This window comes from Sander vitreus, chromosome 3 (assembly GCF_031162955.1).
Source record: "Sander vitreus isolate 19-12246 chromosome 3, sanVit1, whole genome shotgun sequence".
NCBI lineage: Eukaryota > Metazoa > Chordata > Actinopteri > Perciformes > Percidae > Sander > Sander vitreus.
The window spans coordinates 15,434,855-15,453,306 of NC_135857.1; the positions used below are offsets into that span (position 1 = coordinate 15,434,855).

General features: G+C 38.3%; 1 protein-coding gene across 1 annotated transcript; it reads left to right on the plus strand.

Annotated features, from left to right (window-relative positions):
- Positions 1-3,725: 3,725 nt before the first annotated feature.
- Positions 3,726-12,222, plus strand: hepacama (hepatic and glial cell adhesion molecule a). Its single transcript, XM_078243815.1, has 7 exons — positions 3,726-3,954; positions 7,729-8,076; positions 8,493-8,774; positions 10,037-10,127; positions 10,390-10,457; positions 10,633-10,703; positions 11,396-12,222. Exons 1-7 carry the CDS (start codon positions 3,858-3,860, stop codon positions 11,756-11,758), a joined length of 1,320 nt encoding a protein of 439 aa, XP_078099941.1. The 5' UTR covers positions 3,726-3,857; the 3' UTR covers positions 11,759-12,222.
- Positions 12,223-18,452: the final 6,230 nt, after the last annotated feature.

Sequence of the window (18,452 nt, forward strand, 5' to 3'; positions counted from 1 at the left end):
GCAGAAATTGATAGCACTGTCTCTTTAAAGCTGAACATGGACTATTTTAGGAGTAGAGCATGTGCAAGATCTGCTTGCTTGGTTTGTGCTGTATCTCAGACAGCTTGTCAGAGAGAAAAGATCTTTCTGGTCTCCTGGGTGATAATTAGATATGAATGAGCCAAAAGAAAACAGCAGGGGGCGCAATTATCTGCTTTCCAGTGGTTGTGCCACTGGCCACTGGCATCACCATCTTCGGAGATACAGTATCTTTAATACCAAGTAGGTTACACAGTTTAGCAGTAATGAGAGGACTTAAATGCCACAGCTGTGTAAACAACACCTGATAGATCACCATCAGTTACACTGTAAGATAAAGGAATCACAGTCAAAAGATGTGATATCGGCATCATGGTGTATCACGTTGTAAAGATACATTTTGTCAAATGTGTATATCTGAGTCACATGGGATGACATCAGCCTTGTTGTGGATCAAACGTGATAATGGTTTCTGTCATTACATAAGCACCCAAACTGACTTAGACACACAGGCCCCGGCTGTGCTCCTCTCGCTTCCTGTATTGAGTGGAAAGAGTCCCCATTGATTCACAGTGTGTCAGAAGATGAGAGGAAGAGGGAGGTTCTTCTTTTATCGAGGGCAGAGGTGGAGGGGAGAGGTTTGGCTTTGATGGGCCACTACACAGGAGTCTGGACTCTGGGGGAGTGGTGGTGAACAGCAGCTGCTCCCACATTCCTGGAGGTTTCTATTAACCATGATTCCTCCTCTGCATAAAACCTCCCTTTGTTGTCAAACAAAATGCAAAAAAAAAAGACTGCTTTCCTAAAGTGGGAGAGATTACTTATAATGCAATTGACTCATTAATGCATACAAACAATTTCCAGAAAACAGTGGAACACAGATCAAATGACTGAGGTAACACATAGGGGCCCATACTGTCTCATGTAATACAATCTGACAGTCCTGTTTACAAGAAATTAGAATTAGAGGTAACACTCTATAATAGCCATCATTAATATAACCATCATTAATAAATAGTAAGGTGATAGTTAATAAAACTTTGCTTAATAATTATTTTACTGTTAATAACCCAACCAATGAAATGATGATTTATATTGTTTACTAATTATTAGTAATGTTATAATTTATGTTATTTTATCATTATTTTAGTGAAATATTAAATAATTAGTTTATACCGATAATTTCTACTGTCACTTGTTCAATTTCAATTCAATTCAATTTTATTTATAGTATCAAATCATAAGAGTTATCTCGAGACACTTTACAGATAGAGTAGGTCTAGACCACACTCTATAATTTATAAAGTCCCAACAATTCCAGTAATTCCCCCAAGAGCAAGCATAGTGTGACAGTGCGACAGTGGCAAGGAAAAACTCCCTTTTAGGAAGAAACCTCGGCAGACCCAGGCTCTTGGTAGGCGGTGTCTGACGGTGCCGGTTGGGGATGTGATGAACAGTGGCAATAACAGTCACAATAAAGATAATGAAACAGTGACGAAAAAATGGTAGTCGTAGTAGTTCATGTCATAGCAGGGCACTGCAGGGCGTTACGGTATGTAGCGTGGCACAGCAGGGCAAAGCTGAACGTAGTAGGGTGTAGTGAAGCAGGACCATGGCGACAGCTGCAGCCAAGATCTTGGTGCCATCCTAATCTAAGGAAATATGCTGGTCTGGCCGAGGTTTCTTCCTAAAAGGGAGTTTTTCCTCGCCACTGTCGCATTAGCCACTGCTAATGCTTGCTCTTGGGGGAATTACTGGAATTGTTGGGTCTTTGTAAATTATAGAGTGTGGTCTAGACCTACTCTATCTGTAAAGTGTCTCGAGATAACTCTTGTTATGATTTGATACTATAAATACAATTGAATTGAATTGAATTGAAATTGAATTGAAAAAGAAACATAAGGACTCCGGCGAGTAAACTCCCCAGAGCTGGGTTAGTAACAAGCATTTCTGGATCTCTTCACTCCATAACTATATGCTTTATCAAAGAGGAGGGTTTTCAGTTTATTCTTAAATGTGGTGACAGTGTCCCCCTGAACCCAGACTGGGAGCTGGTTCCACAGGAGAGGAGCCTGGTAGCTGAAGGCTCTGGCTCCCATTCTACTTTTAGAGACTTATTAATAATTGTTTTCTAAACCATCTATAAACATTATTTGGATGCTATTATAAAGTTGCAACTAATGCTTAGCATGATCATTTAATGATTAACAAATTGTTTACAAAGCATTAAGTATAATTAATTTGGCCCCATTCAATCTTGATGGCTATAAAAGAGACGGTTATTTGATTATTAGTGCACTAATAATAGCTGTCTAAATAATGTATATAGATGCTTTACAAAGTATTTATTATTAACAAGGTAATATAATCATCAATTGTTACTGTATAAAGGCCTTCCTGATAATGTTTATAGACAGTTTGCACATGATTTCTTAAAGGTTTGCAAATCATTTGGTAATCATTAACGCATACATAATATAATATATGAATAAACTGGTAAAATAACACAAATTATAGCACTGCTAATAATTAATAAGAGTTTTTAATTATCATTCCATTGTTTGTTAACAGTAAAATAACATAGGCTCCAAGCATAGGTTTAATTAACTATCACTTTACCATTTATTAGTGATGGTTATTAAAAGTGTTTCTGAGCAGGATGGTAGATTGGACGTCAGAAGAGAGATCTAAAGCAATATAAATACAACAGTTAATTCAATCTACTGTATTTTGACTTTTTGTAGACATTGTTTTAATTGTCAGACTTCCCTTCTTGAAGAGAGCCTGATGTTTTCCTTTAGTTTCACATACAACTTTTGACCCTTTTTTGTTTTACACAGGCGTGTTGGACATTTAAATAACAGGAAACAAAGAGAGCAAGAGTGTAGTAAAACAGCCACAACTTTAATGTAAAATCATGGCCAACACTGTTGATAAACTGCCATGGATGTAAACTGCCAAAGATGCATCAGTTCACTGCCGTATTGTAGCTTTTACACCACCTAGGAGACACGGTAGGTACAACAACGTTCTTTTTTATGAGTTTCCTTCATGTGTAGCTCTTATTATCTTGTAGTTCTCAGCTCCGAATATAGTACCAAGGATCATGCACCCGCCAGGTACTGTAGCAACTAGCAGCAAAATGCTTCAAGGCTGCATGTGCTTGTGTGTGGGTCAACAGCAGGGTTGGTTGCCCAGTGACAAATTGTGAGTCTATTGTGAGGCTCCAGTCCAGAGAGGAGTTTGCACAATGTGACAAAAGTGGGCCAAAAAAATGGGGGAGTGAGTTGTTTTTCAAACTCAGACATTTCAGAGCTTTAAGTGTGTTCCTCTTAGAGCTGAAGTACAGTAATTCTTCTCAGTAGGAATTCTTGCAAAGTAGCTGAACTCAAAATTGGATTTAGCCCGTTAATGGGTTTTAATGTAGAAAAAAGACAGCACTTGTTTTTTACAGGAAGCTTTAAAAAACAAACACTGTTTTCTTTGCGCTCCTTTCAGAAAGAGCAACATGGAGTGGAAGAGAGGAGCTCATATACACTATGTCTCTGTCTCACACACACACACACACACACACACACACACACACACACACACACACACGCACACACACACACACACACACACACACACACACACACACACACACACACACACACACACAGTTGGCTGTTGTTGGTTGTGACTGGGGTGCTGTGAGGAGAGTGGGGCTCAGTGTGACCAGGCAGAGGCCAGTGTTGCAGGCAGGCAGGCAGTGGAGAAAGTGTTGAGCCGCAGAGACGTGCCCAGAGTGGATAAACCATGCTCACTAAGTGGGAGAAAGACTCTGCCCAGGACACAAGATGAAGGTGGAGAGGAAGACCTCTTCTACAGGCGACAGTTTTACTGACATTCCTCCACTACTGACGATCTTTGGCCTCCTCCTCCTTCTCTTCACAGGTAAGCTCAAACAATTGTTATGCTATCAAGAGATTAGAAGACAATCTACCCAGACTGTGCTATCTTTCAGATGACAACCAACCAAGCAAATTGATAGTTATTAAATTGTTATATTCTGACAGTTTATAAACAAGCAAAGAAAAACCTGTCTGGGCCCATTATCAGTAATTATCATTTCAGTTAACACATTTTTAGAATTGTCTTATTTTACAGTCTGTTACTTTCTTTGTGTCACTTGAAAACCAGATCAAAACTCAAATCCTTGCTCCTTTTGAAGTGAAGTTAATCCAGGTTAATTTAGTTGCTGATTGTTTTTTATTATCCGTGTATTCCAACGGCTGAGTGGGTGAGCAGAGCTGGTGAATAGGGCAGGGCCTGCTTTTTTGAGTGTGGGAAGCTTTAGAGGAATTCATTTGAGGGCTAAAGCGATGTCAAAAGTTTAGTATGTGGAGAGTTTAGTTTTTAAAATGTGTGATTTAATTTCATGACCCTATGGGCCCAGTTTACCCAGTTTTGGTAGAATCACTGGATCCAGTGTCTATCTCCAACTTCACCAGTGACAAAGACCTACTCTCTCTCTCTCTTTCTCTCCCTCTCTAACGCTCTCTCACTCTTTTCAAGGGAGGAAACTAGTTCCAACAATCATGCCCTTTGTCTTATCGCCTCAGCAACCCCTGTCAGGCGAACCAAATGGTTACCACGGTAATAAGGCGATGCCCTGCTAACTGCCTCACTGCAAAAGAATAGTGAACAGTGCACACTCTTTCTCCTCCCTCTCTTCTAGGTTGATCTTTCCATCACTGAGGCTCTAACAGTAGGATGCCCCTCACAGGCCCGCAGCCAATGTTTAGACCTCCGTATGTTCAGCCGCAGCTGAGTTATAGGAATCTCCGCTATGAACATAATAGCTTTGCTGTGTTTGGTTTCCAAGACAGGGCTCTTCTATAAAGGAAGCAATGTGGCTCACACTGTAATACCTTATCACTGTGGGAGGTGGAGGATAATTGGGGAGCACAAATCAGAATTAGAGCATACTTGTTCACTACGAGGGGTCATGAGGAATTCCTGGGAGGAGTTTCTGAGGAACAGACCAGTGATTAGTGAAAAGCAACATGTGTGCATATGAGTTTGTTTGTGTGGGTAGCATACACATAAGCTGACTAATGGCTGTTTTAAAGGTGCAATATGTAGGCCTAATATATTTACTGTATTAAATCCAAAAATGACCACAATATGTCATCAGATATTAAGGAAACATATTTTTCTGACAACAATGCAGCCAGTATTTTCTCCTTTGAAATTTCTAATCCATGACAGAATGTGTGTTTGTGTTTTGGCCTGTGTGTTGGTATCAACCTCCCATTTTGACAACCGGGCCGGGTTGCCAGATATACCTGTAAAAACGCCATGGAAGCAGCAAACAAACGAACGGGATCAAAGGAGATAGACTCTACCCGACCTAAAAAACCTCAGTGTTTCTAACAGTTGCGTGACCAGAGACAAAACCCAAGTAAATATTAGAGATGTATTTGGAAAATGGAGACAGCTTAAAGCCCAAAAGGATGCAGAGTTAGCTAATTTTCTTCTGAACAGGTAAGCATTAAGATTCAGGCTAATTTATCACGACTACTAGGGACAGCCATTTTCAGTCATTTTAACATTTGTGTACTCACATTGAATTATATAGAGTACTCAAGTTGTTTACTCGCAAAAACAATTCTTATACCTCTTATACCATTATTTACAATGTGATACACCAGTGAAGTGATCCCGACTGGTCCTAGCTAACTCCGCCATGCTAACACGCGATAACTGCTAATGTTACCAGAGGATCAGGCAAGCGGGCCACGGCTGTTTACAACCACCTTGACAGACTTATGACAGAAACTATGGACTTCCTCATAATGGAAACATGCAATTTAACTTTGGCTTAACAACCGTGTAGCCCATTCAGCGGCCGTAGCCAACCAACGGTGAGTAATTTTAAGCCAAGAAAGTGTGTCTGTCAGTTGGGTAGAGAGGACCGTGAGTTTAGTGATTGTTGCCATAATTTTAAGCTGAGCTCTCCGCTTTTATGGAAAGAAAGTGTCTGTCAGTTGGGTGGAGAGGACAGCGAGGTAGTAGTGTTTTTAGTGGTTTTGCCGTAATTTTAAGCAGAGAAAGTATCAGTCGGGTAGAGAGGACAGCAAGGTATTGGTGTTTTCAGCGTTTCTTGCCAAAATTGAGGCAGAATGAGCACAGGCTTTTATGACAGCATCTAACGTTAATCGGCTGCGCTGTGGAGTAATGTCTGGCTATGTGAGACTTGCATCAGTAACTACGTTTACATGCACATAATATTCCGGTTTTTGCCCTTGTTCCTAAAAAGACGATATTCCGACTAAGCTAAACATGGCTAATGAAAGTGAATGTTCCACCAATATTCACGTTTATATGTAGCCGTGCAAAATATGATTTTTTCTAAGTTCACCAGCGGCGGCGGACTTGTTGGACCGTGCGAACACAGCGTTTCTTTCATTCCTTCAACCAGCTTCTTGAAAAGGTCAGCTTAGTGATGTGTGCGCATATCCAAAAACCTAGTGATAACCATGTCTTTGATCATGTTTAAAAAAAATGTCAAGTCTGCAACCAAGAAAAAAACATCTTGGGTGAAAGCCTAAAGAATAAAAGCACTTTGTGACATTATCATGGTATTACATGAAATTGAACTTAAGCTGCTTAAAATAAAAGTCAGAATTTTTTTAATGTTTTATTGCATCCAAATTAAGTGCATTTCTTGCAGTTAGGAATATGAAAATATTATGTATGTATAGGCCTACCTACTTACACCTAATCTAAACTATTCAAAGTAAATAGGATGGAATGTAAAATTGGTTAAAAAGTGAATTGTACATACATACATCTTTTAGCAGTGGCGGGAAAAAGTACTGGAAAAGCAATATTGGCATAATGGAAAACTATTCATAATTTTTCTAATTTCAATTACCAATAACATGTGGACAAAGGCAGCCTCTGCACTTTAGGTTGAATGCAAGTCTTTATTTAAAAAATAGATTTAAAAATTGGATACTTGCATTGGACCAGGGTGTGCAGAGTCTTTTTTCTCCACGTTTGAAACCCTCTTGCGTTGTGAGCTGGTGATCTTGTCAAAAATGGCAATTAACAACAAGTAAAACCAGCAATTAACAATAAAATAACATTGGTTTCTAAGGTTATGAATGCATCACCGTGTAAGATGTATTTTAATGTTTCAAGTGGTTTCACTATTTAAAACAGCTAAAACAACATAGTGATGGGAAGTTCAAGCTCTAACATCGTAACACTTGTGAGGGCTTGTCGTACAATAAGATAAAACCAATACTGCAAATGAACAAGTCACTACAGAAATCAAATAAATAGAGTAAAAAGTACAATTAAATTTCTAATACATAATACAACACTGGTGAAAACTATTGACACTAAAAAATAGGAATATTCACGTAAAATCAAAGTACCGTAATATTGTACTTACACTGTGTGAATGTATGTTATTATTGTACACGATCATAGTATCCATGCCCCTTTGCTACTGTTATTTTTCATTTCTGTTTGTTCTAGTTATTGTAGTAATTAGTGTTTTTGCACAAGTCCTCTCTTGTTTCACTGCGTGTGAGCATCAAAGGCTGCAAAGTGACAGACCTTGTATTACCCCAAACAACCCCTTTGTATCCCTGTATTCATATCTATTTGCTACTCAGTTCAAGACCTCACTATCTTCTCTTTGATTTTTTCCAGGTGAGGTGTCTGGAGTGAATGTGACCAGCCAAACCCAGGTGGTGAGGGGCATCGTGGGCAAAGAGGCCCTCTTGTCAGTCAGCTACTCCAGCAGCAGCTCAGACAAGCCTGTGATTAAGTGGCAGCTAAAGAGGGACAAAGAGAAACCTATCACTGTTGTGCAGTCCATAGGAACAGACATCATAGGGAACCTGAGGCCAGAGTACCGCAACCGTATTGTGGTGTTTGAGAATGGGTCACTGCTGCTTCACAACCTGCAGCTGTCAGACGAAGGGGCGTACGAAGTTGAGATCTCCATCACAGATGACACCTTCACTGGAGAGCACTACATTGAGCTCACTGTGGATGGTATGCAGAATGACCTTGCTTTCAAAGAGCTGGGTTCTCTCTTATTTCAAAATATGTGAGTCTGAGCAGAACACGGAAGAGGAGTTATGAAGCTAAAAGAAAATCAATACAAGTTGAAAATACCTTATCTGGCCCAAGACAGTGTAGTTGTAATACTGGAGTTTAGTTTTTTCAGAACATGATACGCAGTGATTCACTGAGTTGGTAGTGTTCTTTTTGAGGCACTAACTAGGATTCCACTTATTATATTCTTATATATATATATATATATATATATATATATATATATATATATATATATATATATATATATATATATATATATATATATATATAACTAGATCTCAACCACCCTCTCGTATCTTTGAATATTCAATCTCAAGCCCCCCTGTTTTTGTCCTGTCTCCCTGTCTCAGTCGCCGTGTCCAAACCTTACATCCAGATGATAGCCTCGTCCGTCCTGGAGTGGAGCGAGCAGTTTAACCTCCACTGTTCCCACAATAACGGCACAAAGCCCATCTACGGTTGGCTGAAGGGAGGCAAGGTGCTGACCAATGACACACGTCTGCTGCTTTCACATGACCAAAAAGTGCTGACCATCTCACGCGTTGTGATGTCAGATGATGACATTTACGCCTGCACAGTGGAGAACCCCATCAGCAGCATGAAGAGCACACCTGTCAGGCTCACTGTCTACAGTAGGTGGCATGTTACACCGGTAGGATCTCAAGTTATACAAGTTTACATTTAGGATGAAGAAATGATGGTATAGTAACATCAAATGGGCAGGGGAGGAAGAAGTATTCAGATCTTTTACTTAAATAAAAAATAGCAAACACTTCACAACAAGTAAAAGTTCTGCGTACAAAATGTTAAATAAACGTACAGAATCAGCCAAATGTACTTACAATGTCAAATGAGATGCAGAATTACCCTGTTGGTGTTAAATTGTTACAAATTGTGTAATGTAATGTGTAAGCATTTTAATGTACAGTAAAAAGCACAGTACTTGAGTAAATGTAGTTACTTACATTCCAACACTGGTTTCTAGGTCTAATAAATACCAACCAATGTAAAAATGAGTATGGAAACTAGATATATTATATCTCATTGTTCACCAACCATCCATTTTCAGTAGCTAGCAGAAGCAATTATCATCTCATGCCAACCCGTACACATGCATGCCTGTCTCTCCAACAATGTTGTTTACAACAAGTGCAAATCCAGGCTGTGAGCCTGAGAGTTGACCCACAGCGGCTGTTACTGGGCGCCAGCATAGGGCGACATGTCACGCTGAGAGAGAGGGAAAGGCAGTCTAATCCAATGAATGGACAGTTATTTATGAGGAGGGAACAGGAAAAGAAGGCAGGTGGTGAGGACGCTTTGCCTCAGTGGACTTCAGTAATCCTGACTTCATTATCACTGTACTATGATGTGTTGCATTAAGAGACAGGCCCTCAAACTACTCTCTTTTCCCTCTGTATGCGTAGCAGCACGGCACAAAGTCTCAAAGAGACTACCCTATTGTGCTACTTCACTGCACCTTATTCATGCCAGCACACTTAAAAGATTTGGCAAGCAATGTAAAGTGAGTAAAAAAGAGTAATAAAACAATAACAAAAGAATGTTATGCCTGTTCCATAAATGCATAGTTTGAAAGAAAAAAGGATGTTCCAAATTGACACATTTATACCAGTAAAGACACAACTTCATCTAATCCTGTAAACTTTACTTTTCCACTATCAAAGAGAAAAACAGGAATAGATTGGCATGACGTTTTGCATGCAATATATTTGTTAAGCTCTGAAGTTATATGTGAAGCAAAGGTACAAAGCAGTTCAGTGAGAGAGAAACTCCATTGCCCTGCTGTTATTGACACAAACCTCTCCCACTTTCTTTCTTTTTTTCCTTCTTTCTTCCTTTGTGTCTTTGTCTACCTCTGTATATCACTCTGGTTTAGGACGAAGCTCGCTATACATCATCCTGTCCACCGGGGGCATATTCCTCCTAATCACCCTGGTGACAGTGTGTGCCTGTTGGAAACCATCCAAGTGAGAGCTACTCTTTCTTCTCTGTCCTCTTTTCCCCCCTCATCTCTCTCTCTCTCTCTCTCTCTCTCTCTCTCTCTCTCTCTCTCTTTTACTTCCTCTCTCTCCCTCCCTCTCTCATTGGCTTTGATATGGCACTTGACATGTGACTAGAATCTCAAGTAGCTCAAAAGTGTCACTATACACTGACAAATTGGTGAAAAAGTAATAAACTCAGTGACCTGTAGCTTTTATTAACTACCATGTGGTTTTTTTCCTGCTTTAGAAAGAAACATCGACCTGTCCCCCAAAGAGCTCCCATCTATTTGGAGCAGAGTGAACATGGCCATGATGGTGAGCAACAATTACAGTTACACATCTTTAAAAGTTAAAACAATATATATATATATAATAATGTTTTAACTTTTAAAACATGTCACACAATACCCAAGAATAATTTTGCACATTAAAGTGTTTACTAGGCAGTAGAATATCAAACAATACTAAAATAAATATATATGTTTTGCAGTTGATGTTGTTCCCAAACCAACTACACTTGGCCGAAGGAGTCCCATGCCTCTTTATGTTCTCAATGAAGATGTAAGTTAAACTTTTATGACCAAAATTTCCATCTAGCATCTAAATTATATGAGCCATTGAAAGCTTTACAATAAAACAATACTTTAGTCTACAGCCATGTTAGCAGCTCTGTGAGGCTGTACTTACTGTAGGCACAGCAGTACTTTGAGCTAACACAATAACAATGGTAACATGTATACCATGTTCGCTATTATAGTTACTCATGTTAGCATGCTATCATTTGCCAGTTTGCAATAAACACAAAGTACAGCTGAGGTAGATGAAAATGCCGTCATAAAAAATGTAAGAAGTCGAAGTCCTACAATCATCAAAGTTTTTGCAATTCATCCGGAGAGGCACATTTGTCTGTACCAAATGTCATGGAAAAGTGTAAAAATCAGGGGATCACAAAAGTCATTCAGGATTCATCCTCTGGGTACCACTAATGGCTGCAATCACATTGTGCTGATGCATCCAATAGAATATAGAATAAAATATTTCCTTAAAATCAAAAATGCCAACCTGCTGTTGGATCATGAATGTCTGTCTACAAAATGTCATGGCAATTGATGAATTGTTGCGATATTTCAGGACCAACATCCACAGAGCACCAGTTTAAATGTTTTACAACTTATGGCTTCATTAAAATGAGAATCATAGAGAAACCCACAGCTGATGATGATTGTAACCCGTGTATCTTCATCTTGTTTCAGGAGACTATGGAGCGTTCGGAAGAATGTTCTGGCAATGTTGCCGTCCAATCAGAAATGAATATCCCTGCTACCTATGCTCCAGTGCTTCCCCCCTCCTCCAACAGAACTGAGCTGCCTATCTGGTCTGCCCCACGCAGATACCCCCGCTGCCCATCTCCACTGGCACAGCCTCTCCCACAACCCCTTCCAGGTCCTCCCCTGCGCCCAGTCCGCTCCCCTGCTCACTCTCCTTGTTCATCTCCACGCAGTTTCAGCCCGATTAGAAAAGCCCGTCCACCAGTAGGCATCCCAACTAGCCACCTGCCTGTAGAGGCAGAGTGTCTTGACCCTTGTGATCAGACTCACTGTCCATCACAGAAGTGACAACGGCTTAATGTACGTTTTCATTCTGTGATATGTAAAGTACATGTGTAGTTTGTTGGTCTTCTGTTTCACCCATCCACGAGGATAATGGATTTGAGGCACTAGGTTAAGAGATAAGTTCACTTTCAGCTAATTCTTCATATGCCATTATTTATCATTTATTTCTCTACGGCTATGCACAATATTTCTGTAGTCTTTTATCTTGTCATATGAAAAATGATATTCTGTCTACCAGCATGTAGTATATAATGTATATGATGCTGAGACAGTAAAGAATGTCCAGCTCTGGTATATGTTTTGCTTCATGATGAACTCTGAATTTCCCTGGGAACTTTTGATAATACCTGTACATATGTAAGTTAATAGTTTTGGGTCAGGTTTATTTTTTTTTTTTAAACAATTAAACCACAAAGTGTATTCTTATTCAACATTAGGTCATCGTATAACCTAAGGTAATAAAAAAAGTTTAAATACTTTGTAGTTTGTCATCAATTATGTAAAAAACATTTCACCACAACTCTGCTACAAAACCATTCATTTTAGGCTGAACTGTATTGTATTTTAATCAGTGTTTCAACAAAGTAATACCACAAAGTAGAAATGCTTTAACTTTTCTTTTGTCTTTGTGAGGAGCTGAATGAGTTCTGCCATCCTTGAGTGTGAGCGTAATTCCTTTCTAGTACATTAGGTGTCGCCCACACATTTCTTTAACTACTGTATTTCAATGCACACTTGTAAGGAAGAGATTTAACTCTATATTTTTTTTTTTACCTTTACCACTTTTAATCCATAAAATGTAGCAGTTGACATATGCCATGTTGGAGTATATTTTGTGTTTTGCTCTTTTGCTTTACCTAAAGCAACATCCATGCTCAACTGGTTGACTAACTAATTATGGAAAACCTGTTCCTGGAAATCCATGCATTAGAGTAATGATTACTTAATATGGGGTTTATTTTATCCCCAATATATTGCATGTTGTTCTTTTTTTCAACTGCACAAGAAACACTGTCAGGAAGCATAAAAAGAAGTACTGAATGATTGTGAGGTACAAACTTGTGAAAGGGTGTACTAATGCGCACAAAGACGCACGCACAAAGTGGCCTGGTCGATTACTATTATCAGGACAATGTGTTCCCCTCAGAGGTCCAGCTGCACATCTTTTGTCATTAAGATCTGCATGATAGGATTTATTGCTTTTATCCTGAAATGTATCTTCCGGTACTGAAGGTGTGATGAGTCTTGTGGTTGCAAATCAGATCCGCCTGTTTTGATCTGTGTTTTGCCGTCTTTGTTCTTTTTGAAAAACAATTTATTCCTTGGCACACAGACTCATGAATACACATACAGCATCGCGGGCACACACAAGCACAGACCAAGCACATAAACATGTGCATAATCGCTTGTGCCTTACAGTAAATGGAAAATGAAATTTACTCAGAAAATGATAGTGGGTGATTTTTATTGAGCTTGGAAATTGCTTTTAATCTGTTTTGATGTCATGGTTTTATTAGCCATGCAGTCTGTCCTATCATGTTCCACCTCTCTTCCAGAGTGGCAGAGGAGCTTGGAAGCCTAGGCAATAATTGGACTCTGGGGAGCAGGATCATCACATCTGTATGCATACAGCACATGTTTCTGTGTATCTGAAAGCGTGTGGAGAGTAGGTGTCCTATGACTTAAATAGAGTTGATGTATGATGCTCTGCATCTCTAATGAATTTTTTCCTTTTATTGCCTCGTCGAGCCTTGCATCTAATGTTCTTGTTCATACCAGCCTGTTGATGTGTGATGAATTTCCCAGAATAGGAGGGTGACTTTATTGTTGGAAAGCTTGTATCTAGTGTGTCTTGTGTCACGACCTGCAGTAGTCATTACTTTATTTGGCTCAATGGACAGAAGAAATGGACAAAAGAGTCCTACCAGTGTCTTCTCTGATCCACAGTCTTTACTTACTATCCCTTTTCCCCAAAATTCTTAAAACTTATAACACTTAATATTTGCTTATTACATGTTATGTACTTTTACTTAATGTATTTAATGTTGTCAATTAGTTTTTTTCCATATTACAACTCTACAATTGCTACTTCTGTCTGACTGTCTGTCCGTCCGTCTGTCTGTCCGTCTGTCTGTCTGACTGTCTGTCTGTCTGTCTGACTGTCTGTCATGCACTTTGCTTGGGTATTTTTATGTTAACTCTCCTACATTTCAGAGGCAAATATTGCACTTTTTTACTACACTGCATTTATTTCAGAGCTATAGTTGCTTGTTACTTTTCAGATTAGAACTTTGAAACATTAAAACATATAATAATTATGTGAAATGCAATGCCTTGTTAAATATTAAACCTGTGGATCCCAATCTTTTAAAGTTGGGGTTCCTTGTCACGTTTCAGATGTCTATGAGTTGTTGTCAGTTCCACCAAAGAGACATTTCCTTTTTTAACGCCTCAGAGAGTTTCATTTAAATATCTGTTTTAAGTCAAATTGTCCTATATTTCACAACAAAAAAAGCAAAGATCAGAAGAAACACCCAAATACAAAATAATTACAAATATAAATTTGTGTACCTTAGTTTAGTCTTCTTTTCTACTTCATTAGTCATCTATCGACCCTTTACATTCATCTAGTGTCACAGGAGGGAGAACGACCCCTAGGGTGAGAACCACTGTATTTTAATACTTGTCTAACTGCATATAACATGTTTAAAAAAAGCTCCAACAGGAAAAACACTTCTTACACACTGATGCACCAGTATCATTATTATTACTTTATTGTAATATATATTAATAGATTAGTTATATGGGCCAGATTACTTCTTCCACACTGATGTTGAGGGATCCCTCCTCTGTTGCCCCTCCTAAGGTGTCTTTCTTTTTTCTCAATACATCTGTTTTCCTTATCCAAATCGAGGTTATCAAGACAAATGTTGAAGGCTACATATTATAAAGCCCCCCAAGACAAATGGAGGGAGATGTTGCGATTTTAGGCTATAAAAATAAGAAGAATCAACATGACATGAAATGAAATGCATAAAGAAAAGTCATTCCTCACTTCGAAATCTTCTCAAGTGCTATAGTGAACTTGTCTGACAAAACCATCTGCTAGACCTGTTCTCAACAAGTGGGTGAGTGGACTGGGGAGGGTAACACACACACACACACACACACACACACACACACACACACACACACACACACACACCTAAAACAAACACAAATCCATATGAAACTATGTTTGTAGAAGGGCACTCGAATGTTGATGCAGTATGAATTTTCCCAGTGGGGAACAAATTTTTTCAATTATTCCGACACCACATGAATGCAGCACAAATGCTCTAGCTCGCAATGTTAACAAAAAGTGAAAAATAATTTGTATATCCGCCCCATGCTTCGGATATACTCCAAAATTGAATTCGGTCTTCCTTGGCCCATGCTACACCCTCCCACCAAATTAAGTAAAAAATCAGGCCAGTAGTTATCATGCTGACAGACAAACAAACCAAAAAAACTAACAAACAAACCAAACTAAAACCTTAACCTTCTTGGTGGAGGCCATGTGCAACATAAAACACATTCACACATGTATATACAATTCAGCACTCATGCAACTCAGTGGTTGACAGGAAAAACAAAGCATTGCTTGAAATGAGGTCCCCCCCCCCCCGATATGATATAATTTTCCATCCATTGTTGGGTGCTAAAATCAATGTTTTGTGCCTGCGTGCCTTTTAGGCCAGTAATAATTGCTGTATTCAACAGAACACATGCGTAAAATATATTTATTTAGCCAGGTTTCAATCAGATAGCTGTGTAGTTAACAAGTAATGTTCAGTATTTGATGAAGATGTAATGCTTTGGTGTATTTCCCCCCCTATATGACACAGTGAATCAGACTATGCAGAAAAGAAGTGTGTGACCAGCGCACGTAAAAGCCCTACACAATTAACACATTAGGGTTGTCTTTTTTTTTTTTTCCATAGTAACTGTCCCCTGGCAACCAGTAAGAGGGCCAGTTATCTTCGTACTACTCCATATCCCTCTTACTCCCTTACACATCCCCTTTCTCATCTTCTCTATCACTCACATCCTCTCTTTCTCTCTCCCCCCTGTAGCTCTCCCTTTGTGTATGTGCATTTGTGTGTCTTCATGTGAGTCAGCTGCATCCTCAGCACCTGGGACATTACCTTTCATATCCACAGGGAAAGCTGCATCGCTGACACTGTGAGTGCTCTTGCATTTGTTCAATTAATTTGACTGTGATTTATTTAAACTGTATAATTGTATGATGAAAATGTTTTTTGTTTTACATTGAAAGAAAACGTCTTACTATTTAATTGAATTGTGAAACTTTGTTTTATACATTTGTCATGGTAATTTTTTGGGTTTCCTTTATATTTGTATTTGTTTTTTCTTTCTTTTAAACTTGAGAATGGCAACAGCAAAAACTTGAGAACTATGTCATTTGAAATGAAATGACAGACATTTGACAGAAATGTGTTACGGACCTGTTGCTGATGTTTTGTTATCTTCTTTTGTCATGATTTACTGTTTTTATAAGGCATTCACGGTACACTCAGCTGTTTCTGCACGAAATAACAGAAAAGAATATCTATATATCTAATATCTCCAGTATCTCTAATGGCTCATCAGGTTTGTCGATCAGGGCTTCGAGACAGAATCTTTGCGGGCGTTTGAGAAGGGAGAAGGAGGTCAACATGGGTTCCAGCTCCTCCTCCTATGCCCCTAAAACCATTTACCTGGATGTGGATGGGAAAGTGCAAAAGGTGGGTCTAATTCCAGTGAAAAGGCTGTATTTCTGGGTTTTTTGTTTATTAACATTGTAAAATTATGTACAGTCTCCCCTGTTTGTTACAAATATAACAAATATAAATAAATATATGCGGTGTGAAATGAGCTGGTTTGACTATATATATATATATATATATATATATATATATATATATATATATATATATATATATATATATATATATATATACAGTGTTGGGCAAGTTACTTCCAAAATGTAATACATTATAGATTACTAGTGGCTGTCATTTGAGAGCAATTAGTTATATTACAATATTACTGTCTCTGAATTGTAATGCGTTACACTACTTTTGCATTACTTTTGAGTTACTTTCACCAAAATAACAGGGGAAGTTTGTTTGGCAGCTAGCTTGTGAATTTCACCACCGGATCAATAAAGTCTCCTCTTTATCCACTTTAATACATCATAGATTATTCATATTTTGTATAATTAAAATAAATATGCAAAGTAACTAAAGCTATAAAAATACATAAGTAAAACGTACAATAGGCAAGTAGGAGAAAATGAAAATACTCAATTAAAAGTATGGCATTGTTGTAAAATGTTTGATTATAGCACTTAAATAAGAAATTCATGTTGTTTAGTTTAAAACACTCTAAAGGAAATGTTCAATTATAGTGTGATTAAAACTCACTATTTACATTATTTACAGTACTTGATTTACAGCTGATTTGGGAGAAGGTACACAACCTTATTTAACAGTAATTTAGTTTTATTGCGAACCGTCACAGGAAGTGCTTTTATTTTGAAGTAGGCTACACGGAAGTTGTCTGTTGTGTAGCCTACTCTTGCTAGCTTACTGAGATGCAGCATGTCCGTCAGGCTCAAGTTGTTCACTTTTTTGTTTGTAAAACTGTAAATGGTCACAGTAAAAGACAAGCGTTTTTGGTCGTCATTCGAAGCCATTCCACTACAGGCATAGTTACTCTCCACGGCTGATAAAATGCAATGATGTTTACGAGTAGCAAGCCTCAACATTAATTCCCGACATGTTTATATCTGTCAGCCGCTGACGTACCGTCACCTGTTGGGACATACATGCTGTCCGTACCGTCTCTGGTTCTGGCTCTGACCACGGGAACAGAAACAGGACAGCTCACTTCAACGCAGCGTAATAACTCCTGAAAATAATATCCATCTCGCAAATGTATCCGTCTCTGCAGTCATCTCAACCATCGTATACAGCGACAGGAAAATAATACAGCTTTTTTTTTCCTGTGAAGAAATGTGTCGCGGTGTTGGTGAATTCTTAAAAAAACAATGCACCACTAAATGTGGCGTTAAATGCGTTGTAACTCGCGTTACTGAGATTGTAACGAGTATAATATTACTGAAATGTAATTAGTAATGCGTTATATTACTGCGTTACAACAAAAAGGAATACATTACTGTAATTGCGTTACTTTTGTAACGCGTTACTCCCAACACTGTATATATATATATATATATATATATATATATATATATATATATATATATATATATATATTATCATATTGTATTTTTGCCAGCAAACTGGTCATATACTGTAAATAGGATTGGTAATAAATGCAAACAAATATAGATTTAATATGACCCAAAAATGTTGACTGTAAACCGTGAACAGTATCTTTAGGCATTAGGTATCTAACTGTAGTCAAATAAATCAATCAATGAAAAATACTTGAATTAATGTTTTGGCAATACATTCCAAAGTATGTTTAAATTCATGCAGTTGGGACTCATCCACTAAATTTACATTTTTATTTATTTAATTTTACAATAAGACATTGAGAATTTAATAATGGGTTTAATTATAAAACCAACTTTAAACAACACCTGTTGTTAACAGCTTACACACAGCAGCATTCTTTTCTGCTGCCT